General features: G+C 55.8%; 5 protein-coding genes across 5 annotated transcripts in view; 3 read left to right on the top strand and 2 right to left on the bottom strand.

The window, feature by feature from the left end:
* Positions 1-2210, bottom strand: part of GAPVD1 (GTPase activating protein and VPS9 domains 1) — a 31551-nt gene extending 29341 nt beyond the window's left edge. The window contains exon 1 of the mRNA XM_074846495.1: positions 2132-2210. The gene's annotated coding sequence lies outside the window, so the exon portion shown is untranslated. The remainder of the gene's footprint in view (positions 1-2131) is intronic.
* Positions 2211-2567: 357 nt separating this feature from the next.
* On the top strand, positions 2568-6790 carry HSPA5 (heat shock protein family A (Hsp70) member 5). The gene is made up of 9 exons (XM_074846501.1): positions 2568-2639; positions 2754-2892; positions 3103-3334; positions 3612-3749; positions 4031-4143; positions 4228-4618; positions 4935-5172; positions 5368-5535; positions 5907-6790. Exons 2-9 carry the CDS (start codon positions 2777-2779, stop codon positions 6464-6466), a joined length of 1956 nt encoding a protein of 651 aa, XP_074702602.1. The 5' UTR covers positions 2568-2639; positions 2754-2776; the 3' UTR covers positions 6467-6790.
* Positions 6791-7530: 740 nt separating this feature from the next.
* Positions 7531-10191, bottom strand: RABEPK (Rab9 effector protein with kelch motifs). The gene is made up of 7 exons (XM_074846521.1): positions 10074-10191; positions 9832-9980; positions 9596-9748; positions 9227-9388; positions 8492-8641; positions 8159-8308; positions 7531-7918 (listed from the first exon to the last, which is right to left on the bottom strand). The coding sequence occupies exons 1-7, from the start codon at positions 10130-10132 to the stop codon at positions 7617-7619; spliced, it is 1125 nt and encodes a 374-aa protein (XP_074702622.1). The 5' UTR covers positions 10133-10191; the 3' UTR covers positions 7531-7616.
* A 45-nt stretch (positions 10192-10236) lies between these two features.
* Positions 10237-14680, top strand: PPP6C (protein phosphatase 6 catalytic subunit). Its single transcript, XM_074846522.1, has 7 exons — positions 10237-10360; positions 10452-10547; positions 10656-10721; positions 11082-11223; positions 12308-12387; positions 12531-12740; positions 13823-14680. The coding sequence occupies exons 1-7, from the start codon at positions 10286-10288 to the stop codon at positions 14069-14071; spliced, it is 918 nt and encodes a 305-aa protein (XP_074702623.1). The 5' UTR covers positions 10237-10285; the 3' UTR covers positions 14072-14680.
* A 59-nt stretch (positions 14681-14739) lies between these two features.
* Positions 14740-18626, top strand: ARPC5L (actin related protein 2/3 complex subunit 5 like). Its single transcript, XM_074846524.1, has 4 exons — positions 14740-15007; positions 15320-15392; positions 15711-15887; positions 18116-18626. The coding sequence occupies exons 1-4, from the start codon at positions 14868-14870 to the stop codon at positions 18176-18178; spliced, it is 453 nt and encodes a 150-aa protein (XP_074702625.1). The 5' UTR covers positions 14740-14867; the 3' UTR covers positions 18179-18626.
* The last annotated feature ends 249 nt before the right edge of the window (positions 18627-18875 follow it).

The following is an 18875-nucleotide window of genomic DNA, read 5'->3' as shown; positions in this document are numbered from 1 at the left end:
AGGCCATCGCTTTCATCTTCCAGGTGTTTTGCCAACAGGTCAGATCCGTGAGCGCCGGACAGCACGGCGGTTCAAAAAGCACAGCGAAAGTTGTTAACGGGCGGGTACGCGAAAGCACCGCTCCGTGGGGAGCGACCCGGCCTCAAACCCAGCCGCCGCTTCGCCACGAACCGCGGCGTACGCAACTCCCGCCTCAGGCGTGGTCAACGCGCCGGAGTCACGGCACGCTTCTCACTTTGCCCTTCTTTCCGAGATTCTCGGAGAACGTGCAGCGCTCGCTGGCACGTGACCAGGCCTGGTACAACCGTGCAAGCAAAGAAGAGGCTCAGATCGGGGTAAGGTCACAGCACGACTGATCTGCAGGGACGGGGATAGAGACCAGAACCACAACTCCCAACGCACGTGACTGCTCCTCGTAACACGCTTAAGTCAAATATTATGCCCAGTAGAAGTACTAGGGAAAACTAAGCGGTAGAAAATCATTTATTACAGGAAAATTTGTCCCCGCAGAGGATTTAAGAAGCCTGTTTTCTGAGGAAAAAGCTAGTTGGAGATAGACAGGTACGATGCACACAACCACCGCAGCTGCGTGCTTTTTGCACCCAAGTTATCTGCAAAGCTCTTCCCAACAGCTCAAAACAAAAGCCAACCGTTTACACTTTGCCATCGCTCACTCTCCAAAACACCGTGAGCCTTTTTCTTGACTGACACACTTACTGCCCTGTATTATCTTCTCTGATACAAGAGAATGTCTTATGTAATTGAACTTTTAATAGCCAAATAACATTTCAAAAACAACTATGGCAAACTGAAATATGACAAAAAAAGGTTCATCAAGCCCAAACACACAAGGCACCAGCAAACTGTTAGGTCTGGTACCACACAGCCCGCGTCAGGCTGTATTCCCAACTGCAACACGGAATACCAGCTGCGTTTACATCATCGCTGCCCCTAGAGAACCAAGGAAAATGAACCCAAGGCCTACAAGTATGAAACTGCCCCCCCTGCCACCTTGTCTGCACAACGTTCCCTAAAAAGAAATAAAATGCTTACATTATATACAGTTCTCAGGACACACAGCTGTACTAGACTGTTCTCTTCCAAAGACTAAGCTCGATAATTTGCATCAGACACCTCAGGTTTGTTAAAAGGAGAAAAATCAATGTGAAGGCAATGCAGATAGAATTCAAATAAAAAATGAGAACCACAAACATAAAGGATGCAAAATATACTTCAAAATGGAAAGCACAGTATCAAGATCAAAATGGCATTTCCAGATGCGTGTTGAGTTACAACGGAGTCTTTTGACAATGTCTCACTTCATAATCACAAGAAATCCAGGCAGCTGGGCCAGGCCCTGCTGGCAGTAAAAGCCATTTACACTCGCGGGGCGCTGCCTGCACACGGCACTGTCTCTCTGTGTTTGTAACCACTTTTTTTATACTATGATCGCCTGAAATTATTTCTGTTGGATTTCACATCTGCTGTCATCCAAAGGTGAATGAACAACTCTTAATTTCTCATTTTATGCCACTCTTCAATCACTCAAAACTTTCATTTTTAATTTGGAGTTTTGTAGTTGCAATTTTTGCTTTAAAATGTCATTTCAAATAGGTGCAGGTAGATCACATACGGATGCGTGATCCGCAGACGCGTGAGCCAAGGGACAGCAGAGCTGCAGCCGGGGCGGTTCCCCACAAAGCGCAGGGGTGATCCAGGCGGATCTGCGCTCCTAGGGACTGTGCCTTCACCTTCCCGGGCATTTCCCATCTTGAGAAGCCAAGGGGCTGATGTAACGCTCTGTAGCGAGTGTCACACGGTGCCTCAGTGTCCGGCCATGGCGGCTCAGAAGGTGGCAAGCGCCTTCCCTGAGGGCCCTGCTGGCCCCGCGCCGGGGCGAGGCACCGCCTGCCTGCCCAGGGACAGGCCCCGGCCGGGCTCCGCACCCCGAGGCACGTGTGGACAGACCCGCGTCTCCTCAGGGCCGGCCGCCCACGTCACCACCTTGTCCCCGGCGCTTCGCCGCGGCGCAGGGACGGGGCTAACGGGTGTCCGCCGGCGGGCTCGGGCGGCCCCGCTGGGCCAGGCCCCGCGCCCACCCAGCCAGGGCCAGGCCCCGGCCTCACCGTACCTCCCTCAGGGCGTCCCGGCCGCGCTGCCGGGGCCGCCGCGGGTGCCCCGGGGCCGGAGGCGTCGCGGGTGCGCGGGCCGCCCCCCCGCCATGGTGGGCTCCTGCCCCCCGGGGTCGGTAACCATGGAAACTTCCAGAACGTGTGTCCCCCCCACCCCGCGCCGCGCCGCTCCACCCCCGGCCCCGGCCCCGGCCTCGCCGTGACGGCCGCCCCCAGCCAATGGGCTCCCTCCGCTTGGCTCACGCTTCCCTGCTGATAGGTCCGCGCCCGGCGGGGTGAACCAATGGGGTGGCGGGAGGGGGGCGCGCCAGGCGTGTCAGCGGGACCGCCCGACCCTCGCCAATCAAGGCAGGCCAGCTTAGTAGCAGCCAACCAATGGGGAGGCTCCAGCGAGAGCGCCGCAGCCAATGGCGAGGCTCCACGCAGGAGTAACGGAAGGTATATAAGGGCGGGCGGCGCGGCCTGGACCCTCAGCAGCAGCTGAGGGCGCGCGGGGCCGGAGGGACGGTAAGAGCGGCGGGGTGGGCCGGGCCGGGGGCGGCTGGCGGGGCCTGGAGCTGGGGAGGGGAGAGGCGGGCGGCACGTGGCGCCTCCATTTTGTGACCGGCGTCTTCTCGGCAGGGTGGCGCGAGCGAGCGGTCATCATGAGGAACCTTCTGTTGGCGCTGCTGCTGCTGGGCGCCGCGCGGGCGGACGAGGAGGAGAAGAAGGAGGATGTGGGCACGGTGGTGGGCATCGACCTCGGTACCACCTATTCCTGGTGCGTGGGGACGGGGGCGCGGAGGGCGAAGCGGTTGGGTCTGGGGGCGGGGGGGGGCGGGCTGGGCCTGTGAGCCCACAGGGAGCGCTGGGCCCCGGGGGGGGAAGGGGAAGCGGCTGTGGGGCCCACGGGGAGGGGGGAAGGGAGGAGCGGAAGGGGGGGTGCAGGCCCCAGCACCGCCTGACTGCTCCGCTACCCCCCCTCCCCCAGTGTGGGCGTCTTCAAGAATGGCCGCGTGGAAATCATCGCCAACGACCAGGGGAACCGTATCACGCCGTCCTACGTGGCGTTCACGCCCGAGGGGGAGCGCTTGATCGGGGACGCCGCCAAGAACCAGCTCACGTCTAACCCTGAGAACACGGTGTTTGATGCCAAGCGCCTCATCGGCCGCACCTGGAATGACCCTTCTGTGCAGCAGGACATCAAGTACCTGCCGTTCAAGGTGGGCCCCCGGCGCGGAGGTGGGGGGGGGGGGTGGGTTTATATCTCTGGTCAGGAGAGGCTGCGGAGTCCTGGGGCCCTGTTGAGCGGCCCTGCAGATCCCTGGCCCTGCGGGGAGGGTGCGGGGTGCAACGAGGTGGCTGTGGTGCACAGGTGACAGTTAGCGTTCAGCTATGTCTGTTATAGAGGCTTTGCTTAACCTTCAGAGAGCAACACTCGAACAAATGGGAATAATTCTATGAATTGTTGAATAGAACAGTATACGTTGTTCTTTCAAGGTTATTGAAAAGAAAGCCAAGCCCCATATTCAAGTCGATGTTGGAGGTGGACAGACAAAAACATTTGCTCCTGAAGAAATTTCTGCTATGGTCCTGACAAAGATGAAGGAAACTGCAGAGGCCTACTTGGGGAAGAAAGTAAGTTTCACAAGTGTTATTAACAAGAACCTAAAGCAGCAGCTTTACAAAACTGAAGATGGGTGGGCTGAATCTGTGGCCTAACCTTGCAATCCCAAACCCTGCTCAGTGCTGCAGGTCCCTTAGGCAGCCCAGTTGAAAGGGCTCAGCTGATGGTGGGTTTTTACCTCCCTTTAGAGAACAGGGGGTGTTTGCTATCAGCATTGCTGTGGCTGTTTACAAGCTACATGCTTTTCCTTCATATATATGTAACAAAATTGTATCTCTTACTCCTTATTCAGGTTACCCATGCTGTTGTTACCGTGCCAGCTTATTTCAATGATGCTCAGCGTCAGGCTACAAAAGATGCTGGTACTATTGCTGGGTTGAATGTGATGAGAATTATTAATGAGCCGTAAGTAGCCTTACCTGTCCTGCCTGCTGGGGGGGGGGTGGGGGTGGTAGTCCCAGTTCTCTGATGGGGCCATTTCCTTTACAGAACGGCTGCTGCCATTGCTTACGGACTGGACAAGAGAGAGGGTGAGAAGAACATCCTCGTGTTTGACTTGGGTGGTGGAACTTTTGATGTTTCCCTCCTCACAATTGACAATGGAGTCTTTGAAGTTGTGGCTACTAATGGTGACACTCACCTGGGTGGAGAAGACTTTGACCAACGTGTTATGGAACACTTCATCAAACTCTACAAGAAGAAAACTGGAAAAGATGTTAGGAAGGATAACAGAGCTGTGCAGAAGTTAAGACGTGAAGTGGAGAAAGCGAAGCGAGCCTTGTCATCTCAGCACCAGGCCAGAATTGAAATAGAATCCTTCTTTGAAGGAGAAGATTTCTCTGAGACACTTACTCGAGCCAAGTTTGAGGAGCTGAACATGGTAAGTCTAGGAAGGTAAAGTTCCACTGCCTCAGCTCTAGATTGGAGCCTTGTGAATGTGCAGAATTTCATGCTGGGAGGCTGCGCTTTGGGGTATAAATAACTTCCTGCTTGCACTAAAAAGCAGGCAGCTGCTCCTTGCCAGGGTAGCTGGGGCTCTGTATGTCAGTGACAGCTGAGGTCTCATGAGGGCTGGTCCTAAGCTGGTTGATGTTCCTCCTCTGTAGTCGTTGGCCTTTGTTTCCTAAAGCTGTGTAATTCAGAGGCTGGGCATGTGAGAACACAGTCTTAATCCTGGGCTTTTTTTGTCTTCCTAGGACCTGTTCCGTTCCACTATGAAGCCTGTTCAGAAAGTTCTGGAAGATTCTGACCTAAAGAAGTCTGACATCGACGAGATTGTTCTTGTTGGTGGCTCTACTCGCATCCCCAAAATACAGCAACTAGTGAAAGAGTTCTTCAACGGGAAAGAGCCTTCCCGGGGCATTAATCCAGATGAGGCTGTGGCCTATGGTGCGGCTGTCCAGGCTGGTGTTCTCTCTGGGGACCAGGATACAGGTAATGACACTTCTGCTGTCCCTTCAAGAGTGGTGACTCTGAGTAGCAGATACTGGTTACTGAAGAGCATTGTAGAACAACTTTTCCAGTCCTGAAGAAGTTCAGTGCCTCTCAGACCTCAGGATGCTGCTTGCAGCCAGGGGCTGTTGTGTGTCAGGTTGAAGTCCTGTCACTCTTACCCTTGATCTGTTACAGGTGACTTGGTGTTGCTTGATGTCTGTCCTCTGACACTTGGTATTGAGACAGTCGGAGGTGTGATGACTAAACTGATCCCAAGAAACACTGTTGTTCCCACAAAGAAGTCTCAGATCTTCTCCACAGCTTCTGACAATCAGCCAACTGTGACGATCAAGGTCTATGAAGGTGAGTGTTGCCCTGTGGACAGCCAGAATCTGACTGTAGGACATTGCACCTGTCTTATCACAAAGGCTGTAGCAATTGTGATGGTTGTGGATATCTCTTCAAGGAGAGGAGCTTGGTGACAGTGCTAGCTTTCTGAAGCTGCTCCTGACCTGCACCAAAAGCTGTTACTAGAATCTTTTTCAAACATCTTTTTTCCATAGTTCTATCCTGAAGAGCTCTTTGAGCAAGAGGTGATAGTGTAGGAGGTGTCTGGACACAGATGTTGGGTTGGGATTGAAACCATAACCTCTTCAAAATGTGTAGCTTGTGGTTTCACGAAGTACAAGCCACTGCTAGGAAGGAAAGAAACTGTATCTAATTGTGTCTTGCAGGTGAGCGTCCCCTCACCAAGGACAATCATCTTCTGGGAACGTTTGATCTCACCGGAATCCCTCCGGCCCCTCGCGGTGTCCCCCAGATCGAAGTGACCTTTGAAATAGATGTGAACGGAATCCTCCGTGTCACGGCTGAAGACAAGGGCACTGGCAACAAAAACAAGATCACCATCACAAATGATCAGAATCGTCTGACACCAGAAGAGATCGAGAGGATGGTCAACGATGCCGAGAAGTTTGCAGAGGAAGACAAGAAGCTTAAAGAACGCATCGATGCCCGGAACGAGCTGGAAAGCTACGCCTACTCCCTGAAGAACCAGATTGGGGACAAAGAGAAGCTGGGTGGCAAGCTGTCGTCTGAAGACAAAGAAACCATTGAGAAAGCAGTAGAGGAAAAGATCGAGTGGCTCGAAAGCCATCAGGACGCAGACATTGAAGACTTCAAAGCGAAAAAGAAGGAGCTGGAGGAAGTTGTCCAGCCAATTGTTAGCAAGCTCTATGGAAGCGCAGGCCCTCCCCCTGGTGAAGAGGAAGCAGCAGAGAAGGATGAGTTGTAGATAACTGGCACCTCTGAATGTTGTGTGTGTATATATTGGACTCAGGAACACTTGTTTAAAATATTGAACTCTTGATTTGGAATGTAACTTTGAGTCTTCACTCGCGAGTGGAGCTGGAAACGCTAGCCCCAAGTGGCTGTTTACTGCTTTTCGTTAGCAGGTGCTTGATGTCGGGGGGAAGGGTAGTGGGGGGGGAGTGTAAATGCAAACAGGGTTTAGGAGTATCGGCAGCAGAAGCGTTCTATTTAACAACCTGGTCATGTGAATTTGGTGTAGAACTTTTCTACCTGAAGTGACCACAATAAATTTGTTATTTACACTGGATTTGGTTCTAGGCTGTGTTCTGTGTCAGAGCAGGGCTGGTGCTCTGCCCAGCTGAGGAGATGCAGCAAGGAGGGGGGGTGGTTGCCCTAAAAAGCTGCTCAGGGGCAGCTCTGGCCCAGCCCCTCAGGGGGCAGAGCTGGACTAGGGCTACTTGAGGCTGCAAACCTAAATGCCAAGCATTTAAGACTAGATTAACCACACCTACCCTCTCCTGCAGTCTTGGAACTACTTTTAGGAGCTTCTTCATCTCACAGGAGAGATCAGACCCGTTTTCTGAAAACTAGTCCACATCTTGCCTCTCCTTTAAAAATAAAAAAGCCTCCTGGGAGCTCAGTCTTTCTATTCAGATGTGATCCCTACCCCATCCCTGGGCTTCAGCAGGACCTCGACCTGAACACAGAACCTTCTGTGCCTGCTCTAACACCTAAAACCCCTCAGCCTTCCACCTTCTCCCTGGTCTGGGGGAACAACTCTTTTCTCCTTTTCAAAATAGTGAAAGCTAAAGCTCAAATCATTCCATGCCCCCCCCCCCCCCCCGCAACTTGTTTCTAGGCACCACTGTGGCTGTGCCAAGAAGGTGGTTTTTTTTTTTTTTAACCAGGGAGGGACTTTCCTGGAGGAAAACTGCCCAGACATGGCCCAAACCCACCCAGGCTCTTGTGTTCCAGCAACCACCGCTCACGGGGCTGCGCACAGAGAAGGCACCTGTGCCTTGGGGCTGCGGGAGCCAGCGCTGTCCCTTGGAGGACAAGAATTTGTTTATTGGAAAGGAGGATTAATGTGACAGTTCTATAAAATGTGTAGAAAAGGCAGGACAGCAGCTCTGCTACTCGATCAGCGTGACGACGCAGTCCCTGTGTATTTCCCCCTGCGTGTCCATCCCACCAAATATCAACAGTAGATGCACGATGCCTTCAGCACACCCCTCCTCCTCCTCTTGGCCCTTCGGGAGGGGGCCGGTTTTGTCACCTGCTGACACAGTCGACTCGTTCCCAGCTCTGTCTCTCCCAGTAGCAGCTCCTGTGTCCCCGCTCTCGCCAGCCTGCCAGGGAACGACGCACATGGCATGGTCCAGCCTCCCGGCAGGCAGAGGAGAATCAAACTGGAGGAGCGTCCACTGCTGCTTCTCTGCAGGGCAAAGACACATTTGCATCTTTCAGTGTAGCCTCACGGGTTTCGGAAGCACGCTGGGACAGCGGCAGCATAAACTAGACCAGTTTTCAACATTATAGAGCATTTAGTCTTGTGCTGGTGCAACCCCAGTGCAGTGACAGTGACTGCCAGGGGCTGAGGCCCAGGAACTGAGGGGAGATGCCTTTTCCAACTGACTGGCTTTTACTGTTACACAGCCAAGAGAAATCTCCCTACCTGTGTGATACTTGTAGGTAGTATCTAGTGTCCCCTCTGGACCTATTCCACCAAAAATGTACACGTGGTCTCTAAACACAGCTGACGAGTGGGATGCCCGTCCTCCTGGGATGTCACCAGTGGCCGGTATCTTAACCCATCTCATGTCATCTGTTAGAGAAAAAAACATGTCTATGGTTACACATTACAAAAAACCCCACAAGTTTTATTGTTTTAAACAAATAGGGTAATATTTTAAGCCCTTAAGAACTGATCTTTTAGAAAAAAGGTTGCCCCAAGTCAAAACGCATCACACAAGCGCTTTTGCTCTGTGGTACCTATATCCATACTTACTTATATCAATGCAGAAGAGATCATTGTAAAACACATCACCAGCTAAACCTCCGTGGATGAAGAGTTTGGTCCCGACTGCAACCACAGCGTGTCCATGCCGAGGGGCAGGGGGATCACCGTGAGTATCTGGCTGGGACCAGGTCAAGGTGGCTAAAAATGAGAGTACACGTGCATTAGGAGGAAAACTCTGGAGCCTCTACAAACTGGTGACCCCAGAGCCCCACTGAGGCTCCCCTAGGAAGTGCTTCCAGCAGGGTCAGAGAAGGGTTAATGCCGTATCACACGGCGCAGGCCAGCCCTCCGATGGAGCTCTGTGTGCTCTTCGGGTCACCCAGCAGCAGGAAAGGTCAGTTCAAACTGGAAAGCAAACCCTTTCTGGCACACACAGGGCCGCAAGAATTTACGGGACAACTCTGACAGTACATGAGCACACAGGACGATGCCACCATGGAGAGGAATCAACTCTTGGGCAAATGTGACGAACCACTCCCATCTCCCCCAGCACTCCTCATCCCAGAGCGTCACACTGCCCTTTGGGGCCAAATTCCCAGTGGCTACACAAAGATAAGATAAATGACATACTGTCAACAGCAAGAAACTCCCACCCATTTAAACTCGTAGCCAAAGCAGGGGCCCAACACTTCCACATCTCTGAACCTGAAAGGCTGAGCCCCGGCTCGGCAGCGGGTGGATTCCACCGTCCGGCACAACAGCCCTTCGCTCGCCCAGAGGTACCTGTGTCAAACACGTGAAGCCGCTGGTCTTGAACCGGTTCTGCTCCTTTATCTCCCCCTCCAAACACATACAGACAGTCTCCTACAGCTGCTGAGGAGGTGTGGAATGTCCTAGGCAGCGGCTGCACACCCCTCACTTCAGGACTCTCCCAGGTTCCTATTTCTAATTCAGACATTTGATTAACAAAGTAATCAACACGGTAACTGAAAACCCTCCCAAGTAACAGCCACCTCGAAGGAGCCCGGCAGCGGCTCCCGCAGCTCTGGGCCTCGGAGCCGGCTCCCGGGGCACAGCGGGGACCCCCGGGTGACCGAGCCGCCCTCTCCGGGCGGGCTGGCGGTCCGGTGCGCCGGGCCCTCGGTCACTCACCCAGGTCCAGCACCTGGACACAGCTCCGGTTCCCGGCCGGGTGGGCGCCGCCGAAGACCCAGAGGCGGGGGGGGACGGCGGCGGGCAGGAACGTGGCGTGCTCGTAGCGCGGCCGCAGCCCGCTCCAGCCGGCCGCGGCCCAGCGGTTCGCGCCTGCGGGCACCGGAGAGCGCGGTCAGCGGCGGCCCCGCGCCCCCCGCCCGGCCCGGTCCGGCCCGGCCCGGCCCGGCCCTCACCCAGCTCCACGAAGTGCGCGTCCGCGAAGGCGCCGGCGGGGTCGGCGCCGCCCAGGAGAAGGACGCGGCCGGGCCCGCCGCCCGGTAGGAAGAGGCACCCGTGGCCCACGCGTCCGCAGGGCCGGTCACCGCGCGGCGACAGCCGGTACCTGCGGGGGGCGAGGGGCAGCGCTCAGCCGGGCCGGGCCGGGCCGGGCCGGGCCGGGCCGGGCCGCGCCGCCGGTCCCCCCCTCCCCACTCACCACTTGGCCGGCTGCGGGCGGTGGCCCCGCTCCAGCAGCGGCAGCGCCCGCGGCCCCATGGCGGGCCGGGCCGGGCCGGTCACCGGCGGCCGGAAGCAACTTCCGCCTTCCGGCTCGCGCTCGCCGGAAGAGCCCCGGGACTTCCGCCGCCGGCCCGCGCCGCTCCCCGGAAGTGCCGGGTCCCGCTTCCGGCCCTGAGCCGCCGTCCCAAGATGGCGCCGCTGGACCTGGACAAGTACGTGGAGATCGCGCGGCTCTGCAAGTACCTGCCCGAGAACGACCTCAAGGTGCGGCCGCGGCGGGGCCGGGGCGGGGGGTCGGGCGGGCCCGGGGCCAGGGCTGACCCGGGGCCGGCGCTGACCCGCTCCTCTCCCGCAGCGCCTCTGCGACTACGTGTGCGATCTGCTGCTGGAGGAGTCCAACGTCCAGCCCGTCTCCACGCCCGTCACCGTCTGCGGGGACATCCACGGGCAGGTAACGGGCAGGCGGCCCCCGCCGACGAGCCGAGAGGCCGCCCGGGACCCCCGGTGCCGGCCGGTGCCGCCGGTGCCCGCCGCCTCACGCCTCCGCCTCTCTCCGCAGTTCTACGACCTGTGCGAGCTGTTCCGGACCGGCGGGCAGGTCCCCGACACCAACTACATCTTCATGGTACGTGCGCGCCGGGCCCGCCCCTCGGCAGCCTTTGGGAAAACGGGTTTAAAGTTTAAATCCTGATACGCTCGTGGAGCCCCGGGCCTGCCCGCGGGTGTGGGTTTGCCTCCGGCGGGCTGTGCTCTGTGACCGAGCCACGGGAGGTGACGCGGGACGAGCGGGGCCTGGATGGCCCCTGGGGGCGTCGGGGCAGGTCGCGGCTGAAGCTCCGAGTGACCGAAGGACTCTCGTGGGTCCGAGCAGCTTCCCCGCAGCCCTCGGTGTCGCTGTGCGCTGCAAGGAGTTTGAATGGGTGCATCGCTTTGCGTTTTCCCGTTGGACTGTGTCTCCATTTACGAATATTTGTTTGACTTGCAGGGTGACTTTGTAGATAGAGGTTATTATAGTCTTGAGACTTTCACTTACCTCCTTGCACTAAAAGCCAAGTGGCCTGACCGTATCACACTGTTGCGAGGCAATCACGAGAGCAGGCAGATAACACAAGTGTACGGATTTTATGGTAAGTCTTTATCCAAACGATTTCTGATCAGGGGTGATAAACAAGGCCAGCACCTCTCCCTTGGGCAGCCTGTTTTGAGTCAGCGCTGCCTGGGGCTGGGTGGGGAGGGGGCTCAGGACAGCTTGGATTTATCGCTCGTTAACCTGCTCGTTGTGTTTTGTGAAGTAGAACGTGTTTTAGTCCACAGCTCGCTGCTCCTTTCCTCTAGCATCTGGGTTTTCTGTTTGTTTTTCGGTGCCACAGTCGATTTTGGAGATGGAGCATATTTTTATACAGCATGTGCTTTGGTATCTTATAATGAAAGGTTCTACACGAAGTCATGACGTTACTGTAATTCCCCGCAGTTTCAGTATAACTGGCAGTCAGTGTCACACGGAGAGTTGGCCGTGGAAGTCATTTATTGCCAACAGTGAGCATCTGGGAGAATGTCACTGGCAAGGAATAAACAGCAGAACAACTGTCTGAAAAACTAAATTAAATTGGTTGGCAACTTCTTTGTTGTTGTGTGAGGCTTTGATAAAACCTGAGGAAGTCCTGGAAAGTGACTAACACCCACCACAACGAGTAACGTCTGTAATTACTTTCTTTTGGATAACGTGTCAGTAGGAGCAAGTACACGTGCTGGCGGGTCGCTGAGGAAACGCCTGCCTGTCAGGTGTGTTGCCACGTTCGTGTAGCGTTAAAGCAAGCTCCTGTAACTCCCCTTGGTGGCAGGAATATCTTCCACGAGCCCTGGTCGGTTTGCGCTTTCTGTCTTAATTCTGTATAAAATTTGCTAATTTAAGCCCCCAGCTGGCAGGGGGTCAGTTCCCAGCCGGCCGTGGGAGGCAGCGAAGGCTCCACCCGCGTGTTGCACGAGACCCTGTTGTCTCTGCGCCGCGTTGCTCCGCGAGCGAGGGCCGGCGGGTCCCTCGGCGCCTTCCCGGGGGCGGGCCTGGCCACGGGATGGACCGACGCTTCCCACCGACTGCCCAGGTTTTTGTTACGTGTCTGACTCGAGCTCTGCTGTAAGCGTCTGCCTCTGATCGTATTGTCTGAATGCCTTCTGATGCATTAAGAAAGAAAAAAATTCTCTGTTCAACAGATGAGTGCCAAACCAAATACGGGAATGCTAATGCTTGGAGATACTGTACCAAAGTCTTTGACATGCTCACAATAGCAGCTGTAAGTGTAAACTCCACGTTACAGAAATACAAGTAGGTTGTCTAAACGTGACGGCTGCAAGTAGTGACCTTTCAGGGTCACACCGTAGCGTTCCGGGCTGGGTTAAAACACTGAGTATTTCACACGTGTCTTTTTTTCTCCAGTTAATAGACGAGCAGATTCTCTGTGTGCACGGCGGCCTCTCTCCAGACATCAAGACGCTCGATCAGATTCGAACCATTGAACGTAATCAGGAAATTCCTCACAAAGGCGCCTTCTGTGACCTGGTTTGGTCTGACCCGGAAGATGTCGACACGTGGGCGATCAGCCCGCGAGGAGCAGGCTGGCTCTTCGGTGCAAAGGTGACAAACGAGGTAATGATGCCACTGCATGCAGCATGAAGTAACTGCAGGTATGAGGTAAATGGAAGTGTTTGGCTCGGTTTGATAGTTACCGTAGCGACGAACGGACCGAGGGCACTGCGAGATGATGAACTTTCCACTGCGAGTAAGTTGTGGTGGTACAGAAGGTTTGCTCAACCCAGCTTGAAAAAATGAGCCATTTGGACTTCAGAGCACAAGTACAGCCGCCAGATGTGATAATACTGGTCTTGCTTTTAAAAAGTGACACACAGTGAGACTGACTCGTATCACTAGGGTTTGTGTAGAAGACTTTTCTGAGGATTTAGGGGAAAAAGAATACCATTTTCTTAACAATTCTTGACTTAATTTTTCATAGAATCCCAGGATGGTTTGGGCTGGAAGGGACCTTACAGCCCATCCAGTCCCACCCCCTGCCCCGGGCAGGGACACCTTCCACTAGCCCAGGTTGCCCAAAGCCCTGTCCAACCTGGCCTTGAACCCTTCCAGGGAGGGGGCAGCCACAGCTTCTCTGGGCAACCTGTGCCAGGGCCTCCCCACCCTCACAGGGAAGAATTTCTTCCTTAGATCTCATCTAAATCTCCCCTCTGTCAGTTTAAAGCTGTCACCCCTCATCCTATCCCTACCCCCCGATCAAGAGTCCCTCCCCTCTTCCCTGTAGTCCTGGGAGGCCGCTCTAAGGTCTCCCTGAGCCTTCTCTTCTCCAGCTGAACCCCCCGACTCTCTCAGCCTTTTTGTGACTTTGGAGAGCAGCCAGCACGCCGGGGGCTGTCCCTGCCCGGGTGGGAACGCTGCCCGCGGGCTGCGTGGCCTTTCTGCAGCGGGTTCAGGAAGGGTTGAGCCGTGCAGAGGGAACAGACTTGGGCACCGTGGCTGTCACCTGCATTTCAGAGGCGTTTCTCACTGCCCAGGTCTCAAAACCCAAATAGTTGGGTTTTTTTTTTTCAGTGCACAGAGTGAAAAATCTTCTCTTTAACCCCTTCATGGGTGCCAGGGCTGTAGCTGGAGGGGGCTGTTGGGTGGGCAGTGGCGTGGGGCTGCTCAGAGAAAACTGACTTTCCTTTTTCCCTTTACAGTTTGTTCACATCAACAACTTAAAACTCATCTGCAGAGCGCACCAGCTAGTTCATGAAGGGTATAAATTCATGTTTGATGAGAAATTGGTAACGGTATGGTCTGCTCCAAATTACTGCTACCGCTGTGGAAATATTGCGTCAATCATGGTCTTTAAAGATGTAAATACAAGAGAACCAAAGTTATTCCGCGCAGTTCCAGATTCAGAACGTGTAATTCCTCCCCGAACAACCACACCCTATTTCCTCTGAGACCCCGCCCTGCCTGCTGTCTCCCTCTTCCCTTGTACTGTCCCTTTACAATATACTTTTTATTGAGCACTTTGCTGCTGAAATGCTGCCTCTTGCCTTTTTTATTTTTAAATTATCTAAATTTATTGTGTATTATGGTGTCTGTAGCAAGTTTCTTTCCCCCCCCCCTCCCCTAGATTAATTTCAGAGTATTTGTAATATGTCCTTGAAATTTATACTACTGCATGTAGTTCTTACATATTTCTGGGTTTAGATGAAACGTTTTCCTTTTAACAATCGTGATACCCGGGCGGCAGCTCGGTCCCAGGGTGTTATTCCGCTTTTTGTTTGGTAAGTTTTAAGAAATTTCAGCAGCAAAGTCACTACCTAGTGTGCACGATGGGACTGTGAATGCCTTGTGTTGTGTACACCGCCGCGGCGCAGCGCCCCCGCCGCCTCCTCAGAGCTTGTTTTAAGTGGATAAAAATAAAGTGGTCAGAAGGGCTGTTCCCCCTCCCTCCCCTCTTTTTTTTTTTTTTTTTTTGTTTTATTAGGTTTCCGGTTAAAAATACACAAACCTGCTACAGCGATGGAATTTGTACATTAAAATAATTGTTCTGATTTTTTTCAGATACCTTGTATTTTTAATAAAGTCGAACCTTGCGCGAGCCCCCCCTTGGGGTCAATAACGCCAATAAAGGCTCCGCCCGTCTCCTGCCCCCCCCGCGCGGCGCTTCCGGTCACGTGGGGCGGGCGGGTTCCGGTCACGTGCGCGGGGCGGGACGGCGGTTCCGGTTCCGGTTCCGGTGGCGGCGGCATGGCGCGGAGCACGCTCTCCTCCCGCTTCCGCCGCCTCGACATCGACCAGTACGATGAGAACCGCTTCGTGGAGGAGCCCGAGGAGGCGGCGGCGGCCGAGCCCGACGCCGGCCCCGAGGTGGAGGCGCTGCTGAGGCAGTATCCTTTGGGAGCGGGGCCGGGGGCAGCGGGCGGGCCCCGCCGCCTCCCCGAGCGCAGCCCCGGGCCGCGCAGCCCTCGGGCCGCCGCCGCGCCCGCCCGCGTAGCCAGAGCCCCCCCCCCGACTCCGCGTAACCGCCGCGGGCGGGAGGAGCGGAGCGCTCCGCTCTTCGCTCCCACAGCGGGGCCGCTGCGAGGCCCCGAGCTCCGGGGTCGTTACAAACGCGTCACCCGGGACCGGTAACCGGAGCCACCCGGAGCGGGGCCGGGGCGACTGCGGGGCGGTTTGAGTCCTTGACTGCCGCGCCGCAGAGGGGACGCGCTCCGGGCCTTCCACACCGCCCTGAGGAGCGCCCCCGCCAGCGCCAGGAACCAGGCCAGGAAGGTAACGGGGCCGCGGGCTCCGCGGCGGCTCCGCGGGCAGCTCCTCGGGGATCCCGCGGCGCCCTCCGGATCCGATCAGCACCCGGCGCTGGGAACGCCCCGCGCGCTCCCCCCTTGGGCTCCCCCTCCTTGGGCCCCCCGCGGGGCTCCCCCCTTCCTCCTGCCGCTCCCGGGAGACTCATTCCCTTCGCGCTTCGGCAGCAACGAGCCCGCCTTTAGCGCGGGCACCGTCCCCTGAGCGCGCTCGGCCCAACGCGCCCTTGGGCTCGCTCCCGGCTTCGCTGCTTCTCACGTTATTCTCCTTCCCTTGTCTTCGCAGGAGCAGGCCCAGGGGACCATGTTTAAAGTCCTGACGTCTTTCAAAAGCAGTGAAATAGAGCAAGCAGTGAGTTCCTTAGACAGAAATGGCGTTGACTTGCTAATGAAGTACATTTATAAAGGATTTGAAAAGCCAACAGAAAATAGCAGTGCAATATTACTTCAGTGGCACGAAAAGGTACGTGTTTGGTGCTGTCTTGGCTCCGCGGGGTCCTGGTTAGGGATCTGGTGTGGCTGAGAACGGTCAGTGTGAGGTTAATGGTTGGACTGGATGATCTTCAGGGTCTTTTCCAACCTCGATGATTCTGTGGTCGGTGCTTTCGTGAGAGCCCCCGCGAGAGAAGCGGGTGCTGGCGGGGGGCTCGTCCCCCAGGGTGCAGGAACAGGTGTTTCGGTCTCTCTGAGCTTGGACTCATCTGCCTTCACCTCAGCCGGGGGCAGGGGGAGACGTGGGGCCGGGCAGCGTCTGCTGGAGGAATTGCTGTGCCCCTTGTGTGTCCAGCGAGCGCCTGGCCCTGCTGCGGGGCTGGGGGTTCAGTGGGGGAGCTGTATGCTCGGCCGAGGGGTGCTGAGGCCGGCTCAGGCCGGGCAGTTCTCAGTGGCAGGTGCTGCTGGCAGCAAATGTGTCGCAGCTTAGCAACAGGATTTAGCAAACCTGTTTGGTCTGCACAGGTGGGGCAGCCCAGATCGCCAGAGAGATTCCACCGGGCTCTGGTGTTGCTGTGGAATGTGGGGAGGGGAGGGTGTTCCTCGCCTGCTGCTCAAGTCCCCTCTGAGGCACGTGAAGCAGCTGCTCAGTGCCACTGCCCCTGGGCAGGGATCCAAGCGAAATCTCCGCTAAGTGCGGGGGTTTTCGCTGCAGCTCCTCCTAGGAAAAATGACCCCAAGGAATGCTGCGGCTCCCCTGCCAGAGCCCTGCGCTGGGGTCGGTGTCACAGCACCGGGTGTTCCTGCGATACCCAAGCCAGGACTTGTGCAGCGACTCCAGCTCAGCAGCTGCCGCCGGCTCTGCAGGACCTCGACAGGGGAGGAGGAGGGAGTGTCTCAGGACAGCTGAGAATGTGTTTCTGCTTGTTTTGGGGGTTTTTTTTGTCGTTGTTTTCACTGGGGACTGTTTTCAGGTAACCGCGGGTGGGTGCTCCCAGGGTGTAAGGTTACACACCACCACCCGGACTGGAAAGGTGACAATGCTCTGAGCATGTTGGCACATGTAAAGCATCTCGTCCTCTTTGTTTTGAAAGGAACGAGGCCGGGCAGGGTTGTCTCCTGCTTTTTGGCACTCCCGGTAGGACGTGCGGCTCGCTCAGAGCGCTCAGCGGTTGGACCAGTCTGTCCGCTGGGAAGGGGCTGTGGCCCTGCATCCGTCCGGGCTGCAGCTCCGGCACCTTCCAGCACATTCCAGCTCCGCTCCGAGCGGACGCTCCGTGTCCTCGGTCCCCTGGCGCCAGCGAGGTGTCTCACGCTGCCGATCGCCGTTCTCGTTTCAGGCGCTGCGATACCCACGGGGCTGTGTTTGAATTATGTCTGCAAAGCCAACACGCCCCACTTGAAGCAGTCAGGTTTAATACTTATTTTTTCATAGTCACATCCATCTTCTAGACTTCAGGGGGCCACGTTGTTTCCAGTGAGGGATGCAAATGAAACTGAAACCAGCGTTTCCTCCTTTCCCATTCAGGGATACGGGAGGTGAGAGGTTCTGTATCATCAGTGACAGGTGACATTGGTACCTTCTCTAGATCCAGAAGATGGTTACATTTGGGAGAATGTCATTTTCCCTTCAGATTTAGTGGTATCTGAGTTACTAAATTACTGTACTCGGTGTTGGGTCCCTTGATTCTCACGTCACAGAGTACATTTATAGAATTGCAGTAACTTGAGTCAAAGATCACTCGTCTGTACGTACAGAGGGGAAGCGAGGCACAAACTTCCCAAGATTGGAACAAGGAAGGAGCCGAGTTCAGGGCCGAGCTCCCCGTTAACTGTTCGGCCTCAATCACTCAGAGCTGGTGTGCGACTGCGGGGCAGCGGAGGCGTCGCGGGGCAGCGGCACCCCCCGAGACACCCCTCAAGACACCCCCAGAGGCGGTGGATGTTCCTGTTGGGGTGGCAGCAGCCGGTGGGGGGAGGCGCAGTGTGGTGGGGCCGCGCGGGCACTTGGGGCTGGAGCAGCTGCTCCTTTAATGTCTGCGTGTGCTGGAGAAAACATAGATTTTCCCCAATTAACAAAAGATTTGAGAGCAAAAAAAGGGGTAAAGGAGGTGGAACTGCTCGACCTGCCTAGGTAAGTTTTTGGAGAAGAGCTGTATACGCTTCTGTTATTAAACACTTAATTGTTTTTTTAAGGTGCCTGTTGCGTGCGCCGCAGGGGCTGGCGCAGGGTAACCTCTCCCCTCTCCTACCCCACAGGCACTAGCAGTAGGTGGACTGGGCTCCATAGTCAGAGTTCTCACAGCCAGAAAGACTGTTTAAAAGACTCTTAACTCAAACCAAGACGGCGATGGGTTTGGGACTCAGAAGAAGGAACGAGCTGCAACGACACCGGTCCATCCTTATTAGAGATCGCAATCTCCTGAAATCCCATGGGAACCTCGTCCTGGAATGCTTCTCACCCTGACGGTGGGGACGAGCGTTCCTGCCTGTTCCGGCTCCCTTTGGAGGCAGAGCGATGCCTGCTCCTGCCTCCTGGTACTGTAAAGCCAACAGGTATTTTCAGCTGCTGCTTTATCAGAGTGTGGGGATCTGAGATCCCGTGTGTGCTGCTTGTTTCCGGGGGAGCTACAGCCTTGGCGGGTGCGGGAGCCCAGCGGCTCGCGGGCGGGAGAAGTGTTGGGACGTAGGGTCGAAGGACTCGCTGGACTCCGGGGCTGGTTTCAGTGTAAAGTGCCTGCTGCGTCAATAAACTTCTTGGATCATGTGAGTTAAGTCATTTCTTTTTCACTAAATCTTACTCAAAAGCAGGCCAGCAGGTACCGGTTCTAAGGTAAGTGTCCACCTTTGCCTGAATGCTCTTAACTCCACCTATTTATAGAATTTGTCCTCAAACCCAGCTGTGCTGGCTGGAGGGGGGCAGACCAAGCTCAGCTGTTCCATCCAGGCTTCCAGGGTGCAGTGAACATGACCCAGAGTCACCCGTGGTTTGAGTTTTAGGTTTGTGTCCATCCTAGAA

The sequence above is a fragment of the Strix aluco genome, chromosome 20 (genome assembly GCF_031877795.1).
Source record: "Strix aluco isolate bStrAlu1 chromosome 20, bStrAlu1.hap1, whole genome shotgun sequence".
NCBI classification, from domain to species: domain Eukaryota; kingdom Metazoa; phylum Chordata; class Aves; order Strigiformes; family Strigidae; genus Strix; species Strix aluco.
The sequence above is the reverse complement of the archived record's forward strand: the minus strand, read 5'-3'. Positions and strand labels throughout refer to the sequence as shown.